Raw genomic sequence first — 21,827 nt, 5'->3', positions numbered from 1 at the left:
CATTGTGAAGTATAATAAAATTTTTAACAAAAAAAAAACCGACTTCAAACGCAAAACTAAAAAGCAATAAATAAATTTACTTCGCACAAAGTAATTAGTACGTATTTTCAATTAGTTAATTAATTTTATAAATCTGAAGCCGGTGCCAAGGAAATGCTACAACGAAGTACCGATTCTTATATTTTTCAATACTGATTGTTTTGTAATTTTTTGTTTGACATTGTTTTGTACATACATACATACATACATAAACTCACGCCCGTAATCCCTAATGGGGTGGGCAGAGCCACAAGTAATCAAAGACAACTTGCAGCCACTGTTGATACATTGTTTTGTAATTGCTTTGATATAGGTATTAAACAATATTGTGTGTACATTGTAATTTGATATTGTAGTAGGGTTGTTGTAGCATTTACTTGGCACCGACTTCAGATTTATAAAATTAATTAACTAATTGAAAATACGTACTAATTACTTTGTGCGAAGTAAATTTATTTATTGCTTTTTAGTTTTGCGTTTGAAGTCGGTTTTTTTTTTTGTTAAAAATTTTATTTTATTTGACGATTTTAAGTGATGGTTAGACTGAGCAAGGATGCAGACAGACAGATTTTCTGATTTATATTCATATATAATAATATAATATATGATTAGTAGTGATCACAATTATTATTGATGAACATGTTTACACACACACACACACACACACTCACACACGCGCACACGCACACGAGCACACGCGCACGTACACACGCACACACACAGACACACGCACACACACACACACACGCACACACACACACACACACACACACACACACACACACACACACACACACACACACGCACGCACACACACACACGCGCACACACACACACACACACATACACACATGTGGTTGTCAGTGGAAGCTGCTATCATACACACTCACGCACACATACTGGGTGTTAGTGACATCGTAACGAATACTGAGGGGGTTGATTCAGACCATGATTCGACGTACTAATTACTTTGTGCGAAGTAAATTTATTTATTGCTTTTTAGTTTTGCGTTTGAAGTCGGTTTTTTTTTTGTTAAAAATTTTATTTTATTTGACGATTTTAAGTGATGGTTAGACTGAGCAAGGATGCAGACAGACAGATTTTCTGATTTATATTCATATATAATAATATAATATATGATTAGTAGTGATCACAATTATTATTGATGAACATGTTTACACACACACACACACACACACTCACACACGCGCACACGCACACGAGCACACGCGCACGTACACACGCACACACACAGACACACGCACACACACACACACACGCACACACACACACACACACACACACACACACACACACATACACACACACACACACGCACGCACACACACACACGCGCACACACACACACACACACACACACACATACACACATGTGGTTGTCAGTGGAAGCTGCTATCATACACACTCACGCACACATACTGGGTGTTAGTGACATCGTAACGAATACTGAGGGGGTTGATTCAGACCATGATTCTGAGTTAAAATTAAGTGGAATTTTCCGTCGCAAAATTCATGATTTTTTTTTAGTTTTTTTAAATTATTTTCAATTCTATACTTTTGCGATGGAAAATTCCACTTGATATTAACTCAGAATAATCAGATGAATCATCCTTCTCAGTATTCGTTACGATGACACTTACACCCCGTACAAGTACATACGGTAGCCATATAAGTAGGTATGGGTGTTAGTGACACCGTAACGAATACTGAGGGGGATGGTTCAGACCATGATTCTGAGTTGATATCAAGTGGAATTTCGTGTTAAAAAATTCATGAAAATTTTTCTTTTCTTTTTAATTATTTTCCAATCCATACTTTTGCGACGGAAATTTCTACTTGATATCAACTCAGAATCATAGCCTGAACCACCCCTCAAAGTTTTCGTTACGATGTCACTAACACCCTGTATAGATACAGTAGATTTCGCGTGGTTCGCTCGCTGCTAAAGCAGCTCGCGTGACCTGTTTATTCGAAACTGTCCCTCTTCGTATGGCGGCCATCTTGTTTTTCCGCCATTTTGTTTTTTTTCACCGGCGACAGAATTTGACCAAGATTTAAATGGGTGTCGTGGAAACAAACAAAATCCAGGTGCAATAGGTTTGCCAGGCCGTAGGATGTCTCCCTGATTGGGAGCAGTTTTCAAAGATGACGTTCCGATCACACCCCTATACATCATTTTTAACCCCAAGACATTTTCTGGAAAAACAAAATTTTCTATGGCGGCCATCTTGTTTTTTCGCCATTTTGTATTTTTTTCACCGGCCATTAAATTCTACCAAGATTTAAATAGGTTTCGAGAAAGAAAAATTGGTTCAGGTGCGATAGTTTCGCCAGGCCGTAGGGTGTCACCCTGATGCGGAGCAGTTTTCGAAAATCGGGAAGTATTTCCATACTTAACATGACGATTCGATCACAACCCCGATATATATTTTATACCCCGAGACATTTTCTGAAAAAACAAAATTGTGTATGGCGGCCATCTTGTTTTTCCGCCATTTTGTTTTTTTTTCACGCGCTATGGAATTTGACTAAGATTTAAATAAGTGCTCTGAAAGAAATATTGGTTCACGTGCGATAGTTTTGCCAGGCCGTAGAGTATCTCTCTGATGCGGAGCAGTTTTTGGTGACCAGAAAGTATTTCCGTACTCTACATGACGTTTTGAGTAAGCGCCCCATACATTATTTTTACCCAAAGGGGCTTCTTCCAAAATCGACAAAATTTTGTATGGCGGCCATCTTTTTTTTCCGCCATTTTGTTTTTTTGCACCGGCGTTTGGATTTGATCAAGATTTAAATACGTTTCGTGAAAGAAAAATTGCTCCAGGTTGTATAGTTTTGCCAGGCCATAGGGTGTCTCCCTGATGCTGACCAGTTTTCGAAGGTCGGGAAGTTTTCCCGAAGCCTAAAGAGCGATTTGATCAATATGACTTTACAAACGCACTAGTCGCTCCTACGATTTTTGAAAATTCCCCTCGATTTCTCTGGTCTTCCATCATCAGATCCTGACTTCCTTGACATGGGACCCCCTTGGGTATATCTCCTTTCAAACAAAAAAAGAATTATCAAAATCGGTTCATATACGACGAAGATATGCCCGAACAAACATAAAAAAAAAAAAAAAAAAAAAAAAAAAAATATACGGTCGAATTGAGAACCTCCTCCTTTTTTGAAGTCGGTAAAAAATATTATTGCTTATAATTTATAATTTGCAGCCACATTTAGATAAATGGCGACGTTACATCTCAAGATAAATGTGATAGTTCAGAGCAATTATTAGGTATTACCATCTGTTAAGGCTTGATCTTGTCGTCATATAGGCCATCATGTTACTCACGATGTGATCCCTGACTCGATCACATGTTTAATTTGGTTAACTTTATTTTACTATACAATACAAAAACTCTCCATTGCACTTAAAACATATTAAAAATACATTATTATAATTACAAAGGTAGTACGATAGGCGGCGACAGACCAACACATACCTGTCCTTGGAAAAAAAAATCGAAGTCAAAAAATGGGTTATTTGCGATTTTCACCAAAATGGTAAGTTTTGTCGTATTTGGAATTTGAATTATTTCGAGGATTTTCAGCCGGATGGTAATTTATATATCTTTGAAAGTCTAGACTGACCGGACTAATAACGGATCAGAGGGTCTTATTAAGGTTTTAGTTAATTCACACGGTATTGGAGAAATTTAAACGCATCGGAGCGGCACTTAGCCAGACGATCTGTTTAACTACAGGCGAATAGCGAGTGATGAGAGAGATATTCGATTAGTAGGAATATAACAGTGCCTTATAATATTATTATTAAGTACAATTATTTTACTTTGGTTGGTGAGTGTTTAGGTTAGTGAGCCGTGGTAGCCCAGTTGGTAGAACGCTTGCCTCTCACTTTGAGGTCGCAGGTTCGAATCAAATCGTAGCGTTGACAGCGACTCCCCGAATGGCGACTGCTTGACATCACGTCTGTCATTTACATGTACAGTTCAAAATACAATTTTAATCACGCTATATACAATATTTTTTCCAGCACAAGATTAAATCAAATTTGTTTTCGAATTCATGTTTGGATCATAAATTGTTATCACGTGCTCAGCGGTGAAGGAAAACACCTTGAGGAAACCCACATTCCCGAGAAATTCATTTTCGGAGGTATGTGGCCTAACTTGTATTGGGCTGGTTTTCCCTTCGCGATGTCAGACTGGCAGTCGCTTCTGTAAAAAACCGGATCTTTCAAATCTTCAGGTTAAGTAAGCGGACCCTGTGAAATACGGGATAATGGTAGGGGATGATGATTATAATTAGTTTTCCGTTCAAGCTATTTTCTCTTCTCGTCGTTTCAATGGCATTCAGATTTTTTCAGCCCAGTATTTTGCCACCCGGACAGCATTTTCGGCAGTATTCATTAGCTCCTTCCGCGTATTGGTGTAAGGGCACGCGAGGCAGGACGTCAGGTGAACCATAGTCTGTGGCGTAACACCAAACTTGCAGCTTAGGTGCGATTCGTGAACCCTTGAAACCCGTGAAATTCGTGAATCCCCACATGAACAGTTTGTCTTCCGTTGTTTTAAGTTTACGCGGTTATTATCATAATTAAAACACATAATAAGGGGTTCTTATCCCGTGATCATGGCACTTGCAACAGTGTCGAAAGATCGGGAGTCTCATATTTTCTTGATATAAACGCGGTAAGAACCAACGGGTGGACCTTCTTCTTCTATCGTGTGGGTTGTGAGGTGGATTACCAACCCCATCAACCCTGGTGTCAGGGTTACTGTTGAGCCGCCAAAGGCCCCGGGTGGGCGGGTGGATTATGTGTTTTAATTAGTTTATCTTTCATCTATCTCTAGTCTATGTAAAGATTTTAGATTTTGTTAACTCATGATCTGTTAGACGGTTCTCCGAGAGGGGACAAATGAAGTATGTAGCGTTCAAGCTATAAGGGTTATAGATAAGTATCAGAATGCACCTGTTTAATGTCACAAAAACCATTTCTCGACTCACATTCAATTCGACGAAATAAAGTAACTTTGATCGCTAAACTCTCGGCCGACCAAGTCCGTAGTGTGTTTAAATGGCCTTTATTTGGAATCATTCGGAAACTGGAACGTTTTTGTCTTGGTTGGGAAGCGATAACAAGGTCTATTATCTAAGAGAAGAAAGGTTGTTAAAACGTATCTATGTCTTTTATACAAGTTTTAACTTAGGTAAGTTTTAGCGACTTCTTAACAACATTACATTATCGTTGGCAATAAAACAGGCACCGAAAACACTTTACGCATCCCTGCCAACTTGATATCGAATCGATTTAAACGTTATTGAGTTTCTACGTTTATCATAAGTAGGCAAAAGGTTCAAAATTGATGTTCAGCTGTTGTTATTGAACATAAATGATATTACGGTTTTGTTAGTTTTCATAAACATTTGGTGTTTGTTACATATTACTTTGATACGAATTTGAAATTATAATTAAAAAAAAATATTTACTTATCCTATTGTCGCTCATTAAGTAACTAAGTATATGTCAAGGGGTTTCAAAAGACTTAATATAACATCAAAGACTTTTGTTATAGGTAAATGGTAGGGTAAATGTACCTATAATAAAGAGTCCTTATAAAAAAAAAATATTTGAAAAACGAATAACATGAATTTGTTATTTTAAATAAGAAAGGGAAAGCAAAGAAAAACGAAAGATCAAAGTAAACATTATTGGCGTATTCGAATAAAAATACACAAAACCAAGTTCGGAATAAAGACAAAATTGACGTTATGCCGTGCGTAGGAATCGCCATGGGGCTTCCCAAATCTCATTTCGGCAACTCATTCCTATGCACCTGGGCTCTTGACTTCCCAAATTAAATTCGCCATGCGTCCTCTTTGCCCGAGTTCCCGATTTTCCCTGCTCAACTCCATTTAGTAAATATAGATTGCGAATGTTTGAAATGTTAGTGAAGATAGAGTACACAATAGATTGTGTTGGAAGCTTTTTGTTGGACGTCGTTTCGTCTTATATCAATGGTTATTTATGTGACAGCGGTGCACCTTTGAAGCTGAATTCATTGGATTCTAGGGCAACCCTTGCTGACGGCCTCGTGCCTCCAAAGGATATGTGCGCTCCAGAAATTTGACCTTAAATTTCTTATATAAAGGGTTCTTTGGGTGAGGTATGACGTGAACACACTAACCAGCGGTGACATTTATGTAGTTAATATATTGGAAAGTATAATGCATAACTACGTGTATTTTTGGTATACCTTGTATTGTATTAGCAACTCTATCTTGTTTTACAGGAAAACTAACTACTAGTTGATAACATGCTGTATTCTCTTTATTTTAAAAACTTCTTCACTCATCCATCAAGTACATCTCATTTGATTAGGTATGCAAACATTTGAATACGTATATTTCAGTACTAACCAACTAAGACAATGAAAGAAAATAGACTTACGAAACTGATTTATGATGCGGCAGTGAGTGGTAGTGTTGGAAGAGAAAGGCCTAGGCGACCATATCGCGATCTCCAGCTTGTTTGTAAGTGGAAAACCGAGGATGTTTTAAAGAAATGTCAGGTCAAGATTACTTTAAGCTGGTGAGCTTGCATGAAACTTTTGATGAGAGCCGAAAAAGTGAAAATGGTGTATCAGCATCTTAGTAAGTAGAACTCCGTGGTATTAGTTTACCCCATAGGGAAATAGGATCTTATGGTGTATATTCATTACCCTGCTTCCATGGAGCCTCCGTGGTCCAGTGGTTGAGCGTTGGGATCGTGGGTTCGAATCCCGGTGGGGACATATCACGAAAATCACTTTGTGATCCCTAGTTTGGTTAGGACATTCCAGGCTTATCACCTTATTGTCCGAAAGTAAGATGATCCGTGCTTCGGAAGGCACGTTAAGCCGTTGGTCATGGTTAATACTTACCTGATGTAAGTACGTAGTCGTTACATGAGTTAAGGCCCTTTGGCGGCTCAATAGTAACCATGACACCAGGGTTGACGAGTACCAACCTCATAACTCACACGATAGAAGAAGATGCTCTGCTCCACTAAGTAATTGTCAAGGCTATTGTCAGAGATTCGTTACTACTGTCCAAACATTCATTTACTAAACGAATGAAATTACATTTTCCATTAAATGAATGGTATCCAGCTAGACATTTAAACTTTTACTGAGAACCGTAGTAGCCCAGGTGGTAACGCTTGCCTCTCACTTTGAGGTTGCAGGTTCGAATCCAGCACAGGCCAATGATGTCGAATTTGTTTTCGAATTCATGTATGGATCATAAATGATTATCACGTGCTCAGCGGTGAAGGAAAACATCGTGAGGAAACCCACATTCCCAAGAAATGCATTTTCGGAGGTATGTGACCTAACCTGTATTGGAATGGTTTTCCCTTCGCGGGTTGGAAGGTCAGACAGGCAGTCGCTTCTGTAAAAAACCTGTCAAATTTACAGGTTAGGTAAGCAGACTCTGTGAAAAACGGGATAATACTAGGGAGATGATGACACGCGCGAGTCTTATAAGAACTTTAAGAAGGTATCAAATCTTTCGAAACTTAGCTCGGACTTGCTCACTGGTTAAATACATATATATGTTTTTAGCAACAAAATGTATATACTCGTTACCCCGACTAATGGAAGTTTTCAATAGCAAAGCGAAACTCCATTAATTTTTCATTGTTGTTCCAATGAATTTTAACAATGAAAAATCCAGAACAAAAGCTTCGCCCAATGTGTTTGAAATTTAACACATTTTACTTTGAGAGAGAGAATTAAAAACTTTACCTCGGTAATTTTAGTAGATTAACACAAGTAGTTCATAGCGAAGTTTTAACAAAGTGTACTTTGCTTAGTAGAAAGGAATTTAAAATTATAAAACATAAAAATAATTTAAATGAACTATGTCACTAACAGCCTGTATAATTACATATAAGTTGTACTTATCGACTTTGTATCGACAACAAACATACAGTAGATAGGCAGCAATTAGCAATGCGCCTGGGTTCCCACATTGTTCTCGGTAAATGAGGCATGCCAGAATGTCAGAATGGCTGCTACTGCAACAACTTGGTGTCAAACTGAAAATTATACGCCTTTGTTAACGTCAGTCATTATTTCAATGTACTAATGTGGTAATGGGTAATGAAATGTGATGCTTTGTTCTTCTTCTTCTATCGTGTGGGTTTTGAGGCGAATTACTAACCTCATCAACCCTGGTGTCAGGGTTACTATTGAGCCGCCAAAGGCCCCTGACATGACTCATTTATAACGACTACGTACTTACACAGTAAGTAGTAACCGGGACCAACGGCTTAACGTGCCTTCCGAAGCACGGATCGTCTTACTTTCGGACAATCAGGTGATCAGCCTGTAATGTCCTAACCAAACTAGGGACCACAAAGTAATTTTTGTGATATGTCCCCACTGGGAATCGAACCCAAGACCTCCGGATCGTGAGTCCAACGCTCAACCACTGGACCACGGAGGCTCCATGGAAGCAGGGTAATGAATATATATCTTTGCTTTGGGATGCTTTGTTGAGACGCCAACTCTACTGTTAGGTGAAAACTGGTAATTGGGACACGTATTACGTGTTTCTTACTCGGAATAGAGACTAGCTTTTGCTCATATTAATAATAAAACATAGCTGTATCTATAAACTTACGTTCATATCCATTGGAGTATACATACAAAGTCACAAATAGTCACCTGGAGTGTTAAGATAACCACATTGAAACAATTCACCTAAAAAGCAATATTGTTGCTATTTGACATTTGCACACTTAAACTTATATGCGCAAATGTCAAATTGTTATATGGCTTTTAGATGAATTGCTTCGATGTGGCCTTTAGACCCTCCTAGTAATCTGCACCCAATTTTTGCACTTTTGTGTCAAGTTCTACCTACTTACATTTCATATCGTTATTCGTTATACTACAAACACCATGTGGTCCTTAAATCGAGCTCTCTGTAATTTATATTATGAATGATAAAAGAAAGTCACTCCAAATCACTTGTGAAGTGAGTGAGTGAAGCATTCACCTCGTATGCCAAATAGACTACCAATCTCTGTAAAAAGTTTTCGTGGCGCATCTTGTCACAAGCGGCGGCGTGTAACGGCACTTTATAATCGATACTGCACTTTAATTTAACAGGCATAATAACTTAATTTGAGGCAACGAACTTATACTATTTACATAACTTAATGTTTACGTATTTTATTTATTTACATCACGGTTCGGACGTTTTTTTAGAAAAAACTCCTTAGCAAATGTCAGTCTATTTGTAATAGGATGTCAATGGAGTGAAGTGTGTGTTCTGTTCATTGGCCAATACAATACTTAATATTTAAACTGTTCCTAGTATTATTGTATATTTCGCTCTTTCGCAATATCTCTTTCAGCTTTATGTGGTGGCGAATATTCCGTTGCTAAAATGATTTATTTTGGGTTGCCGTTGTAAGTTCGTCTTATTGCCGCGTGACTACACACGTCGTGGCATTCTTTCCACTCAACCGTTTTTTTCTTGACGTGACTTATTGTAGATTTGTCGCAGATGGCATTAACTACTTGGCAGGACAAATGGGGAGCGGTGAAGGCTCTCCCCGGGAACAATGTTTAAGACAACAGGCCTGAGGGTGCCCAGTTGGGCGCAAACCTCGGCTCAGGGCATCGTCTGAGAGGAAAAATATTTGAAAGAATTAATCGACACTAGTGGGTCGATAGCGATAAGCGCTGATTGAGGGAAATCGTCGACCACGCCGGCGGGGTCAGTATCGGGGTCCTGTGTTTGGTGTCGCGAGCTGATTGGCTGCCTCTATGGCTAGAGTAATCGGGTCGCCTGGGTCGTATATTACGTCCTTCGGACGCCGATACTATTCGTACCGTCCCTAAGCGGGATGTATTCGGATTTTCCACTTAACCAAACTGATATAAAATTCTATCACATTAAGCCTCGTTTCCACTAAGCGTTTGTCGAGCGACATCTAATTTGGTGAGAGAATAGTCGTCGAGCGAAGTCTGGCGATATAGTCTGGTATCGCTCGGTACCTCCGGGGAGACATGTCGCTCGACAAAATGTCGCCTAGTGGGGGCGACTACGTGTTACAAGTTTTGACTATAACTGATTGTTAAGTAAGTTCACTTTTAAATAGGGACAATAATATTACACGATGTTACTAACTGGTTACATATACGTATATTCTATATACTTAAAAATCAAAACAAATAAAATATACATTGTTTTATGTTTACGCAGTTACTATCATAATTAAAATACATACACGTCACTCACATAGTATCATGGCACTTGCAACAGTGTCGAAATATCGGGAGTCTCATATTTACCTGATTTAAACGCGGTAAGAAAGTATTTTAATTAAAATAAAATATATATTAGGTACCTGTGCACAATGTCAAATTGTCAATCGAGTAATGTCCTTTTGTACACTAGGCTTGATATTTTTTCCTACCTTTTTATTTTTTTTACAATAGGATTTCTACTGTAATAAGGTCCCTGTTTTGTACCCGATTGTTGAACGTAAACAAATACCAATCAATTCTAGTATCTACCCTTTTTTTTCACGAGCGTAAATATCTTTAAAACACAATCTTCTTCCTTAGAAAATTCTATAAATTTCAGTAATACGTTTTGAAATTGGAGAGTTCTTTTCGTATACATTTTTCACAACTTAGAAACGCGTAATAAATAAATATTAGTTCTTACTTAATTAAACTGGCCTATTATAGTCGGCGATACGTCTCACCATCTAGCACGTTGGTCTAACAGAAAGCTCGGTGAAGCGTCGGAACTTAGTTCATCTTGCGGTGGATGTGCCTCTGACTACCCCAATTGAGCTATAGCTTGAGCTTATGTTATGTTATCTTAAATTGGCTGTTAATATATATGGCGTAGCTAATAAAGTTACGCATACATATAATCCCAAATAGGGTTGGTAGGGCAACTATTCCCCCCAAATTCCATAAAACTACCACAAGGGAAATACTATAATTATACAACACACGTACTGGATGAAGTGCTATATAGTGTGAGAGTACGTTGTAGTGTGATTTAGGGTTCTCCAGATAATGGGTAAAGTTTAAATCAACAGTAGTAAATCGTACGCAGTGCGTAAGTTCGCCCACGGCGAGTGTAGGTTTATCCACCTGGCGCGGGGACAGACCTAGGGCTGTTTTAATAGGGGGTCATTGATGCTGGGCGCGTACCGGAATGTGTTTTTGATCTTTTGGGAATATAAAGTTCAAAAGTTCGTATAAGATAGGTAGTTTGCATAAGAAAACATACTAACGACTATAATTCATAACATCCATCAAAGTTTTCCACTAATACCATGTATAGTTTTGGTGTGTATAGCACCTTAGGACTAAATAGTCCAGCAGGGCTAAAATGCGCAACGTGATAAAATTATCGATCGATTCAATAAGTTTTGTCGAAATCGATAAGTTTGATTTTTTCCCCTAATATGCGCGCCACGTGATTTTTTTGTTCGTTTTGTTTGTTTGTTCGTTTGGGTTCACATACTAGCACCAATCGACAAAACGACATAATTATATCGCCAGAATTGATAAAATAACTGTGTCAACATTTTATCATGTTTCGCGTGTTCAAGTTCGTATTTCAGTTACGATACAATACAACAACCCTAATAATTGTAACCTAGTGTTTTTATTTACGAAGTAAATAAGAATTACACGATACGTAATACTAATAAGCTGCCATGCAAGCTCGGGACCCCTTTTAATACGAACCTCTGCGTCTAAGTTCGTTTTCCCCTGTACGTTACGAACTCGTAATACTCGTAATCCTAACTATTGGAGGCTTACTAATGATTTGTATTCCAGTCGGATTTTACATGCGGATTTATGGTCGGGTAATCTATCCAGACCCATAAAACATTGTTAGATACACTACTGTTTGATGTACATTGATATTTCGTATTAATTAACAAATGATGTTGATACGACGACCCAATCCAAATAACTTTAGATATAGTTAATGTGGGGAAGTCCGTACACCCACGTTATTGTTACTCTTAATACCCTTATTGTTAGGAGTTTTTAAAAAATATATCTTTGCTTTGTGCTTAAATATCGAAGGTTTTTTTTCATAGGTGGTCGATGATATTTTCAAGCTTTACCGACAAAACTTGTAACAATAAGGGCTTTAAGCGGGATACAGTCGTGGGTGTACGAACTTCCCCATTGTCGGTTATTCCCACATTGACTATGCATGTATATAATGGAAGAGGAATACATGTTGTGCCCACCTAGAGTGGGATAAAGGCAGAAGGACGATGATGTATGTATAATATAGGCGGCTAAATAGGTTTGGACTGCAAATACTTTACAATACCAATGACGCTTATTACGATGGTTCAATTCGAACCAATTCCGATGTCAGGGGGGACCAAAACGCAGGCAGTCGCAAGTGTAGTGGCTATACTCAGATTTTGTACACATGTTTGTTTTGTATCCTCTGCAGTTTCCTTAAGGAAAAGAGTGATGATTTATGCTACAATTATTGTCCCGGCTGCGTAAGTCCCACTGTAATATGGCTAGAAGCTATTACGTAATAATATATGAGTACAAAACTAGTAGACGACCCGGCGACATCAACAAATAATATTTCGCGTAATATCAAAAAGTAAAACTGCTCAAGATTAGACGTAATGTTTTGTTTTCGTTATGACAGGTCACAGAAAATGGTACTGGACCTGATGCACTTACAGTTCCCCCAAATGGCATAAAACTACTTAGCTGGAGTAGAGAGTTCACCTGATATTTATTATTTCTGCTTACCTATCTAAAATGTTTCAGGAAATCAGTAAGAGTACTTAGTTTGTTTCCTTTCTATTTCCAAAACAAGAACAACAAGTTAAAAGAACAAAGTATCAATACAATATAACAATACGAGGTTAAATAAACTTCTCTCGAGGCCTTGTTCCTCACAACTTGTCTTTTCGCCGTCGAGTGTTCCGCAAATTCGGGGACAACTTTCGTCCCCACTAAGTGTTTTGGGAGCTCCGTTATGCTTTTAATGATCGTTTAATTTGGCCTTCGGAATAGGAGTTATACCCCGCCCTCTTACATAATGGTAACGGTGGATAATGCACTTTTACGAGCACAATAAAAAGGTGTTACAATGTCTAAGTCGTTTCCTTTATTGGATATCGTTTGCGGTGCACGTCGCGCGACGTGCACCGCAATATGCTGTAATAATGGCTCGTATTCATGACCTCGTATTAAAATCTGTTATGAAATTCCTTTTTCACTTGGATTTTAGCGGCAATAGTAGAATTCAGAGTGGAAGTTCTAGATTTTCTATATAAATATTTAAGATACTTTGATGGCTAGTGTAGATCTTTGATAGATAGTCAATCTTTTATTTATAAACCCATAGTTACCTGTATCGCGCTGGTTTCACCTTCGTGGGTTGGATAAGTTAAACAGGCAATCGCTTCTGTAAAAAATAGGACCTGTCAAATCTTCAGGTTAGGTAAGCGTATCCCGTAAGAAACAGAATACCGCTAGGAAGATGATGATGAATCCCATAGCCACTTATGATATATGTGCGCGAACAGTAGATATGGCAAGTAAGCAACCCATCGCTCATAACATAATACTCCTATCATCAAATGCCTTACGAAACATCATATAAATAAATAATAATAAAAAGCATTTATTTCAGGCGATGCCCATAAAAAAGTTACACACAGACAACATAATTACATTACACACGGACAAAAAAAAAACACACCAATTAAGAAAAACAAACAATTAAAAGAATTAAAAGGCCACGTGGATCGCATTCCAGTGCCTCCAAAAAGGACAATCTGGCTTATCTGACAATGCCTTCAGAATGCCGTTCGGGCTACATCTCACTCTGCACATCAGGGAAGCGATTCGTTTGCGAATGATGGCGTGAAAGCCATCAACACGCGCCGCCGCAAACATCCCTGACGCGCTACAGTACCTAGGAAGACCCACGAGAATCCTGAAAGCATTATTATACTGGACGCGCAGAGAGTTGATGGCACGCTGCTTATAGTTGACCCACAGGCTGCACGTGCCCGAGGGAATATGCAGCTAGTGAAAGCAAGGTCCTACTTTCTGTTACATTATGAAACAAACATCATAGATTAAGAGTTGCTTTTCTTTACAAATATTTAAATATTTCATGTTTTCCATTAGCACACGTATTGTATTGTAATCACGCAATCTGTTCCAAATTTCACTGGAAATCCCATTCGGCTGCTAATTTCAGTTAACCCATTCAATACTGCCGGTCACCGGACAAAGGTTGGAATGTGAAATTGGTATAATCTGTAACGAATTCAGGGCTTTAACTGTGACATCCACTATGAAATTAAGTGCTGAGTGATTTTGGAATCTAGTTAACTATTTATGGACGTATTGGTTAGTGAATTTCGCATTGTCATTTTAGTCTAAATCTCTTTGTGCACACTGCACATATCCAAGCAATTAAGTTGATTCCGTGCTTCGGAGGGCACGTTAAGCCGTTGGTCCCGGCTATTAGCCGTAAAAACACCTCCACCAACCCGCAGTGGAGCAGCGTGGTGGAGTATGCTCCATACCCTCTCCGGTTGATTGAGAGGAGGCCTGTGCCCAGCAGTGGGATGTATATAAGTAGGCTACTTATGTTATGTAAGTTACTAGATATCCAATGGTGATGAATGAATGTATACGTTTCTTGACTACCATATAGTAAAGAACATAGAATGCGTTCAGCTCCTTTACACCCCGATCGTGTGTTGTAATAGTTAATTAAGGGCAAAGAATAAAGAATAATACAATGGATAGAACGGACACTCTCTAACCCGCACCAATTCGTATCGGTGCCGAGGTAGTTACCTCAAGCTCCCCTGGGTCTCAATTTAGTCTAAATATTTGACTAGCTCGTGCGCTTTAGACGGCATACCATAAGAAGCAAATATTTGTATAGAGTTTCATCACTAATTTAAGAGCCACGCTCTTGTCGGTGTAGCATTCTCCATGCTACTTTTTTAGGGACAAATAGGGCAGTGGTTTCTCTCTTGCCTTCCGCCCCGCAGCAGTGCTCTGTCTGGCGCGAGTAGGACTGTACTAAAACTCCTATCCTCCGTCTCTGAATAGTACTAACAGTTACTGTTGCCCTCTGTCAGGTTCTAGGTTACAGTCCCTGTGACTTGCCTTGATCTTCTTGCATACCTGTCGTAAGACTTCACAGCAGGGTGGGTTATAAATTTTGTGGGGCCCAAACACCGGTGGCTGTCGCGCGCTTCTGCCACCGTTACAAATGTGGCAGCCATTAAAGGCTGTGGTCGCAACTTACAAAACCATTTATATAAACCAAAAACAATTTCCATAAATCACACAATGCATCTGTTATCCATTTTAGCACTTTGCATCAAAAGTGGCTACAAGTTGTCTCTGATTAATTATGCCTCTCCCCACCCCATGAGCGATTATGGGCGTCAGTTTATGTATGTCTATATAAACCGACCGAAAATTGAAACTTATCCCATTAAACGACAAAATTCCTCCTTGCGTAGCTGATCGGAGTAACCGTTACGCCGTAGCATCGTTACGTAAACAGAGGCGAAAACTTCCCAAGGGCCAATTTAATTCAATAAGTGGTATCCACAAAAATGGATCGCGGGGGCTGTCTCTCTCTGGTGTAATCCGTCTTGCGGCACCCTAATGCTCCCTGCTTTGCGCAAATATAGCTGACACGAGGGGTTTACTGTACAATGTGCTAGTGCAATATGTTTTAGACACGTTGAAGAATGGTATAGTGCGAGGATTTTGGTTTATATTTGAAAATAATATGTGGGAAAATTTTATTTTATGAGCGATAAATAAATATTTTGTTATAAAAATGCATACAATCTACCTATATAGTATACCGACGACAAATTACTCAGTCTACAACATAACTTGTTTATATTTAATAGTTAATATTACGAGGTCAATAATCCACTGAAACATAAAAAGGAGAACGACCTCTAAACCACATACAACCTACCCAAGACTCATACTCGCAACACGTACGGAGCCTACGTCACTGGATCACTTGACACGCGCTGGAGGGCGTAATTATCCGCGTTTCAAAAATACGTCACACGTCTTAGACACAGGTGGGGCGCACAATGCGGGTTAAGCCGACACAGGTGGGGATAAAAACCCACTGCGTGTTTTTAACGTTAATATTTATCGTGGCTACTGGATCAACATAACAACAAACAATCCTTTGTTGGCCGTGTTAACAACCGTGTTCCGTGTTTATTAGTTTAGCGACGCGAAGTTGCAATTAAAAACGTACGCTCGGACGGGCCGAATGCCTGCTGACGTCATCCACGCACTATGTAATGTAATCACGGTTAACTGAATTCTGACAACCGATTGAAAGTTTAATATTTTGTGTCGCTCTGTAGGATCAAACTTTGTAGGCGGAATAGGAACGAACGAGTTTTTGTTAGTCTTTTTCATAAAGCGACGTATGCCCGAATGGTTTTATAGCTGACGACTAGCAACTTGGTTTTGAAAAGCCAACTAAATTTCTTATTTCGTTCGTACTTCGCTTGTGACGGACCATGTATTATCGGATGTTCGGGCTTATTCACGTAAACTTTATAATAAAGCTTCTTCGAAGTGGCTTCTTAAAACTACTTATTTTATTTTGATAATAAATAGTTACGATAATGGTTCCAAATTTTACAGGTTTCCTAATTCAAATTATTGATTTAAGCTATCGGTTCTATTTGGTTCTAGTTCCGCGGGATTTTTTTTCAATACAAAAGTGCCGTCCATATTAGTTAATCCCCGAACTTTAGGTAGATAGGCGCCAGAAAAATCGATCACTGCTATTAATTATAGTCTGCTACATTGTTTGTATTATGGATGTGTGAACAAGTTAAAAGCTAATAATACTGTAATTTTACGCATGTACTTTGCCATTCATAATAATACAATGTTAAAACAGAATAATTACACGTGTTCGAATGTTACAAAAGTGAATGTAGGTAACTAGAGCAAAGTTACAATGATAAATTAAATAAATGTCTGGTATATTTGATGTTCAAATACTTATTCAAACATTTTCCTTACTCGTAGGTACATGAATAATATTTGACGAACATCGGTTACCGTGTTAAACGCAGAATTGAATAAATATTGTTTTTGGGGTTTTCCGTTAAATGTGAGCATTCGAATTAGGAATGCGAAAAAAATATATGAGTGAAATTAAATATCATTGTTATGAAAATAAATATTAATATTTTAAATTTTATATTCAACTGTATCGCATTGCAGTAGCGTGGTAGAGCATGATATACGCACCCTCCGGATGATTGACAGGAGGCCTGTGCCCAACATTGGGACGTATATAGTAAACTTAATTTTTAAATTATTTATTCCAACTGTAACTGAAAATAAACGATAATTAATATTATTGTAAATTAAATATTAGTTTTCCCTTTCCAATCTCTTCAAAAGTTTTATTTTTATGCTACATTTTTATTTCATTTATAGAATTTTAAATCTATTGAAATTCGTAAGCTTCGTTCATTTCTTGGTGTGTTTACCATTTGGCCATATTTCAAGATGTCGAATGTTTGAGCCCTGTATTTTACTAATTACTTTCTAAGAAGGTAGCTTACTGATTGCAAATTGCTCTTGACTTTAAAGGAAGGAAAATATTGCGAGAAATACTGTGCGTGCTTGAAGGGAAATTAAAATAATATCAATCAATCAATCAATCAATCAATAATACTTTATTGCACAAGAACATATATAAAGGACATAAACATACGAATAAAACATAAGCACAATAGGCGGCCTTATATCGTTCCGTTAATATCGTTCCGGTAATTGGTACAGTGTTTCATGATTCCTTGATTTTATGTGTTTCATACTTTAAATTGTACCCGTATTTAGAACTAGGCCATAATTATGCGTTATTTATTAATAAGTAAGTATCCTTTAATTTCTTATGTATTAAAACTTAAATTTAAGTGCACAATATTTGTAAATTGTTCTTTAAATTTAGTATTTATTATTTTATGAATAGTTTTATTATAGTCCTGTTCACTTGCACATTTCACTTTTTTCTATCTCGTGCGCAGCGCCGCCATAAGGCAGCACTGGCAGGGACGCCATGCCATTAAATAAGAGACGTGTCACTTCTAAGACGGTCGTTTATTGTCTGTCTGTTAATGTGGTATTTATATACCTTCAACACTTTATTTTCTTCTCAAAAATTCACAACACTATCGTCTACAATCCGCCATTGTCTATCTATCCCCTCTCCTTTCTTCTCACTCCTTCTATCATTCTTTACCACATTCACTCAATCTATCATTTGTCTATGCATCCCTTCTATACTCTATTCTACCTTCTGTTCTACTCACGTCACTCGTCTATGCGTACTTATGGTGGTTGCAAGGTATTCTGAGGAATTGTCGTCTACCCCAATAGGGATAACGAGCGTCAGTTGATGGATGTACCAATGTAAACATATACAATTTTGCATGTTTTTTTAATGGGAATATAGAAAAGGGAATACAAGTCCCTGTCCAAAATGTAGGCTTTTAAAATTTGTTTTTAAAATAGGTAATCCTTGGTGGGACGCGCGCGGCCTGAGAGCCAGTTATTTATTAACTCCCGCATTTTCCTGCGGATGAACATAAAATTATTTTTTTAAAGCCTTTAGCATATTCATTGCATACATACTACCTCGAATCACATGGTTTTATTATGTTATAAAAACGAAATTATGCGAATATGCAACCATAGAAAACTCTCAATGAAAATATACAAGGTAGTCGATACAATTCAGGCCTATGTTTTAAGACCCACACACTACTCGCCCTGTAATTTGATCGAATGCGCGAATGCCCCTCTCTGTGTTCTTTTCACCATTGGCCACGCGTCTTTCGAATATGGTGGTTTTTTTTGACGTGACTTATTGTAGATTTGCCGCAGATGGCATTAACTACTTGGCCGGACAAATGGGGAGCGCTGAAGGCTCTCACCCGGTACAACGTTTAAGACAACAGGCCTGAGGGTGCCCAGTTGGGCGCGAACCTCGGTTCAGGGCGTCGTCTGAGAGGAAAAATATTTGAAAGAATTAATTGACCCTAGGGGGTCGATAGCGATAAGCGCTGATTAAGGGAAATCGTCGACCACACCGGCAGGAAAATATGGTGGTCATCTCGTGATGCATTGTAGATATCGTGCCATTTTGTCTTAAATCTTCACTTAAAATTGTGCTATTTTTGTTTATGCTTTTATCAAAATATTTAGCTATCATCTCATCTGATGAAGTGATAAAGACAATTCGAACGTGACTTTGAAAACGACTAGGCCTCTTCTTTTCAGGTGTATAGGCTATATTGAGGACTTACGGGGCCCTTAGGCCGACATGATGCGTAACCATATTTCCCATTGGGGTAGGTTTAGATCATAGAGTTCTACGTACGACGATCTTTCTGCAAATAATAAATACTTGCTCTCCTACTAACTTATCTTCATCATCCCTGCATATATTCCATTTCATTATCTATTGCACACTTCTGTCAAGTTTAGATTGAATATTATCATCAATTCGGAATTCGGTTTTCAAATTCATGTGTATATACATGAATTTAAAAGCACAGCGTACGGGAAGCAAATTTATCCGCTCTATTTACGTAAGGTACCGTTGTTGGTAAATAGAAACAAGAAATGTATATTTTAATGTTCGCGAATGACGTTACCGAGATTAAAGCTCGCTCGTAGACTACCGTGTGCTCACAGGGAGATAAATATGATGAAATAAAAATATTTTGTTTAATACGAGAACATTTATTGCACAAATTGCGTCGTTTATCTACCAAATACAACATGGTAGTGGAAAACTTAACATGTCTACATACAGAATCACGCCTATGTTTTCACTTTTTCCACCTCGATAGTTACGGATTCATGTTGGCTAACTAGTCTGAATATTTATTTATCATAATATTTATTTACATTTCAAATATATGAACTTGCGAGTCGTGGACACTTCTTATTACTTTAAGCACACCCTAGTAATAAAAATACAAAAAAAAAACAAATCCAAATCAAGTGAAGTGTCAAAATCCTTATTAAAGAACTTTTAATTAATAAATGTTACAACAGCACTAGTGAATAACTTAATGATATTGATGTTACTGTTTGAAAAGCTTCCTTCTCTCTTTTAAACTTCTATTTTGTTGTGCCTGAAAGGGTCTATGATGTGAAACTCATATGTAACTTACAAACATGTACACCATCACAGTATGCAAATATTGAATATCAATTAGTAACATCTTACGTCTTAAGGTTTAATACGATCTACTCTGAACCGGCGTGCGTGTATGAAGCGATTGATGAATGTGGAGGAAGCAAGAGACACTTCTCTTTATCTGTCAGGATTGAAGCAAATGGAATTCTATAGTCTCTGCTTACCCCGGTGGGAAATAGGCGTGAGTTTATGTATGTATGTCTTTCTACTAACCACAGGTTTCCCCTCAACCGTTGTGGTGTAGAGTATACTCCACTATATCCTTACGTACCTATTAATAATATTGTCAAGGAAACAAAGTAATGTTTCGAGTCGCTAAAAGAATCTTTGATAAGATTAGAGATTGCCGGGCAGCAGCGGTATCAGTACTGGTTGGAAGCCGAGGAAATAGATTCTGGTAGGGCTCTAGCTAGAACATCACCGATTGAGAAATTAGTCGGTGTACTGCGGAACGGAAGGCGATTGGAGCAACAACCGTTCTACACGCCCTATCTATGGAGTATTGAAGGCGATTACTCCACCGACAAGAGCGCAGCTCTTTAACAAAGAGAGATACCTACATGTTCAAATGTCAAATTGCATTATTGCTTTTCAAAAGAATTTGCTTTGATGAAGCCTTTTGCCTTTTCAGACCTCCTAAACTGTAATTTTCGCCTTATAAAATTAACATACATTCATTTTTTGCAGTCTAATGAAAGACTTTCCAGGCTACGTTCCTCAAAAGCAAAATATAGATGCCGCTGTAAAGATTTTTCTAATAAATTGTATTGAATTGAACATTGTGTTGCCCTGCAGGTGACCTGCCGCGGCCGCGGAGCAAGGGCGAGTACGTGTTTGTGATCGCTCAGCTGCTGTTCGGGTTGCTGCTCTTCGCCACCGTGCTAGGCCACGTCGCCAACATCGTCACCTCGGTCAGCACGGCACGGAAGGAGTTTCAAGGTAAGCAGTATACATCATCATGTCATCCAAACCGTATCCGGCGACGCCAATTCCTAACTATCTATCACGGGTCGTTGTAGTAGTGAAACCGAAGGCGGCATACGTGTAGCACAAACAGTCTGGGAATTGCGGGTAAAAAAGCAACAAAGAATATAGTCTAATCAGACACGTCGTAAAAGCTGATTGAGCAGTTGTATTTTATAAAACTAATCATTATAACTCCACTCAAGGCCTTAAGTCTACGTTCCACCCCATGACTTAAGTGTCAAAAGTGGCTCCATTTTATCTTCGGATTATCTGCTTGTGACTCTCCATTAAAAATCAACGTATGTTTGTTATATTTGAGTTGTGAAAGATTATTAAAATGAAAATTTCAGCGACACTGTATGCATTGATTGCTATAAAATCCGAGGCTTTTAACCAAAATGTTCATATGCTCCTCTCTCATTAATTAAAACTTCTGTAACGAACAGAATATTATGATGAAGTGTAATGAA

At 38.2% G+C, this 21,827-nt stretch overlaps 1 protein-coding gene across 1 annotated transcript in view; it reads left to right on the top strand.

Moving 5' to 3' along the window:
* LOC126381794 (cyclic nucleotide-gated cation channel alpha-3-like) overlaps window positions 1-21,827 on the top strand; it is a 116,119-nt gene that overhangs the window by 68,138 nt on the left and 26,154 nt on the right. Inside the window, exon 6 of the mRNA XM_050031280.1 lies at window positions 21,187-21,330. Coding sequence (XP_049887237.1) covers window positions 21,187-21,330 — 144 coding nt within the window. The remainder of the gene's footprint in view (window positions 1-21,186; window positions 21,331-21,827) is intronic.

This window comes from Pectinophora gossypiella, chromosome 3, assembly GCF_024362695.1.
Source record: "Pectinophora gossypiella chromosome 3, ilPecGoss1.1, whole genome shotgun sequence".
In the NCBI taxonomy this organism is placed as follows: Eukaryota; Metazoa; Arthropoda; class Insecta; order Lepidoptera; family Gelechiidae; genus Pectinophora; species Pectinophora gossypiella.
This window is presented reverse-complemented; position numbering and strand designations above follow the sequence as displayed.